The 2,626-nt window shown below is 37.6% G+C and overlaps 1 gene segment (V, D, J or C); it reads left to right on the forward strand.

Moving 5' to 3' along the window:
* The first annotated feature begins 484 nt into the window (after positions 1-484).
* LOC114635339 lies at positions 485-1,000 on the forward strand. The segment is given in 2 exon segments: positions 485-593; positions 678-1,000. Coding segments are annotated over 2 exon segments (369 nt in total).
* The last annotated feature ends 1,626 nt before the right edge of the window (positions 1,001-2,626 follow it).

Here is a 2,626-nt window from a genome sequence, read left to right on the forward strand (position 1 = left end):
CACCTGGTGAAAGAGATGCCATCTATCCTGTTCAGAAAGAAATATTGATATAGAGAAATCCAAAACTAACTAACTAACTAAATAAATAAATAAGTTAGTAAGTAAATAAATAAATACAGAAAATATTATGATGAAAAAGATTCACCAATTCCATCCTAAATCTTCAAGTGTAATTGCCAATGACTTATAATTGTATTGAAGATAAAGTATCCTGTTCCACTTGCACTGCATGAATAAGAATTCACTTATTATAAACAGTACTATATCCCTCATTTTTGCTTCCAAAGACTTCAAAATATGACTTAACCTTTCTCTTGTTTATTTGAAAGTGGAAATTCAAACAGTTCCAGGGAAAAGTTCCTGAGTTTTCACTTCCATTTCCTTGAATAAGCAGAGGTAAAAGGAGAGGAAACTGGAACCCTTTCCCTGTGCTTCCTTTTATCCTCTCAGGAACCTCCCCAAATGCAAAGTAGCCCTCAGCTCAGGCTGAAAGCCCAGGCCTAGCTGACAAGCCCCATCCTATTCTCACTAGAGCCTCCATCAGAGCATGGCTGTCCTGGTGTTGCTCCTCTGCCTGGTCACCTTTCCAAGTTGTAAGTGTTTCAGAGTTTCAGGAGAAGAACTCACGAATGACATCTGTAGATTGTATGACTGATGGTGATGTTGTTTTTCCATAGGTGTCCTGTCCCAGGTGCAGCTGAAGGAGTCAGGACCTGACCTGGTGCAGCCCTCACAGACCTTGTCCCTCACCTGCACTGTCTCTGGATTCTCATTAACTAACAATGGTGTAAACTGGGTTCGCAAGCCCCCAGGAAAGGGTCTGGAGTGGATGGGAGCTATGTGGGGTGGTGGAAGCACAGATTATAATTCAGCTCTCAAATCCAGACTGAGCATCACCAGGGACACCTCCAAGAGCCAGGTTTTCTTAAAAATGAACAATATGCAAACAGAAGACACAGCCATCTACTACTGTGCTAGAGACACAGTGAAGGAAGTCTAGTAGGAACCTGTACAAAATCTTCCGTACAGAGGTCCTCAAGACCAGCAGGGGGCAGTGACAATCAACAAAATATTTTCAGGGTTCACTTCAGAAAATAAATTCTGGCCTATGCTGTGTGAGCATGCATTTTAATGATAAAGATATGGTCTCTTCTTCCAGCCATAGAAATTTGCTACAGCCTTGTCTTCAGTCTCACATTCTATTAAAGTTATTGCTTGTTCACATACTAGTAGAATATTTAAATGGTTGTGTAATCTAATAGTGTAAAATAAGAACAAACTAGTGTTTGTATTTACCAAGATAACTCAGTGAAGCATTGTGTAGGTGAGGACAGCCAGGGAGATTTGATAATGGATTTTTCATCCCATGGCTGCAGTTTTGTAACATTTCTACTGTTTACTGTACTTAATTGAACTTTGAGATTAATTTTACTCATCTTCCCTAACATTGAGTTTTTAAATACATGTCCATAGTTTAATGAGAACACAGTTATCTTTCTAAGGTCTAACCTATAACATCTGCCCTCCATATATTAAGAATACAATATGCTCTTATTATATGTGACCAACATCCATACATCTTATTGAAATAATGTAAACATCACTAATCTTGTGTTAGGAGGTAGTCAAAGAAAGAGTTCTACTGCAACATAGTTAGTTATACTAAGTAGATTCAAATGTTGATATTTAAAATCTCATTCCTCATTTTGATTAGTAAATATTTTATCTGAATCAACACTATTCACTATTACAGGTAAAGGCATTGATTCTCAAGGAGATCAGTCTTATTTCTCTTCTCAACAACAAATCATTTCCTTCACTTGTCTGAGATGTGGGTTCACAGGATAACACAGGGATCAGAAAACACAGAACTATGACATGGTGTCCTCATTGGTAGAAATCTTTCTGCCCTCCATTCTCTAATTAGTCTCATTAATCTTGGCCAATGTATGTGGGCAGAACAGGTTACATAAAGCCAACCTCTCTTTTCTCCACAAAATGAAAATTAAATTAAAACTTGTGTGTTATCTATAACCAATTGTATGAAAGCCATTTACTAAAAGAAAGAAAAATGAATAAATATTATAGTGATGGAGAGATGGTTCTTGTTCTTGTAATGGGACTATGATTGTCTAATATTTGAAAATACTTTGCGGCACCTGCAACACATCACACTTACAAGACCATGTGACCCATGGATTTACATTCTGTAGAGTAGACAAGGACGGTGACATTTTCATTTAAAATCAATTTTGATAATTCCATTTTCTGAACCCACTACTCTACTGTCCTTCAGTGATGCATTGTCTATAGAGGGCTACACTCTGAACTCTAATAAGGACACCCTCAGTGAATTATGCTTTTAGCTATCACCTACCTGTGTCCTTCTCTTATGTGTTATCAGCCTGGACTTGTCTGGGACAAAAGTGGAAATATACAAAGATAAGTCAATTTGAAAAAAATAAACCTATGGAGGTAAAACAGGTGTCTTGGCAGGTTCTAAGTCAATTTGACACAAGCTAGTGTCATCAGAGGGAGGAATGCCTTCATAAGACCAGGTTGTATACAAACTGGTGAGGTGCTTTCCTAAATAGCATTTGAGATGATAGGTCTTAATCCATTAAGG

The sequence above is a fragment of the Grammomys surdaster genome, unplaced genomic scaffold (genome assembly GCF_004785775.1).
Source record: "Grammomys surdaster isolate TR1022 unplaced genomic scaffold, NIH_TR_1.0 99406, whole genome shotgun sequence".
NCBI classification, from domain to species: domain Eukaryota; kingdom Metazoa; phylum Chordata; class Mammalia; order Rodentia; family Muridae; genus Grammomys; species Grammomys surdaster.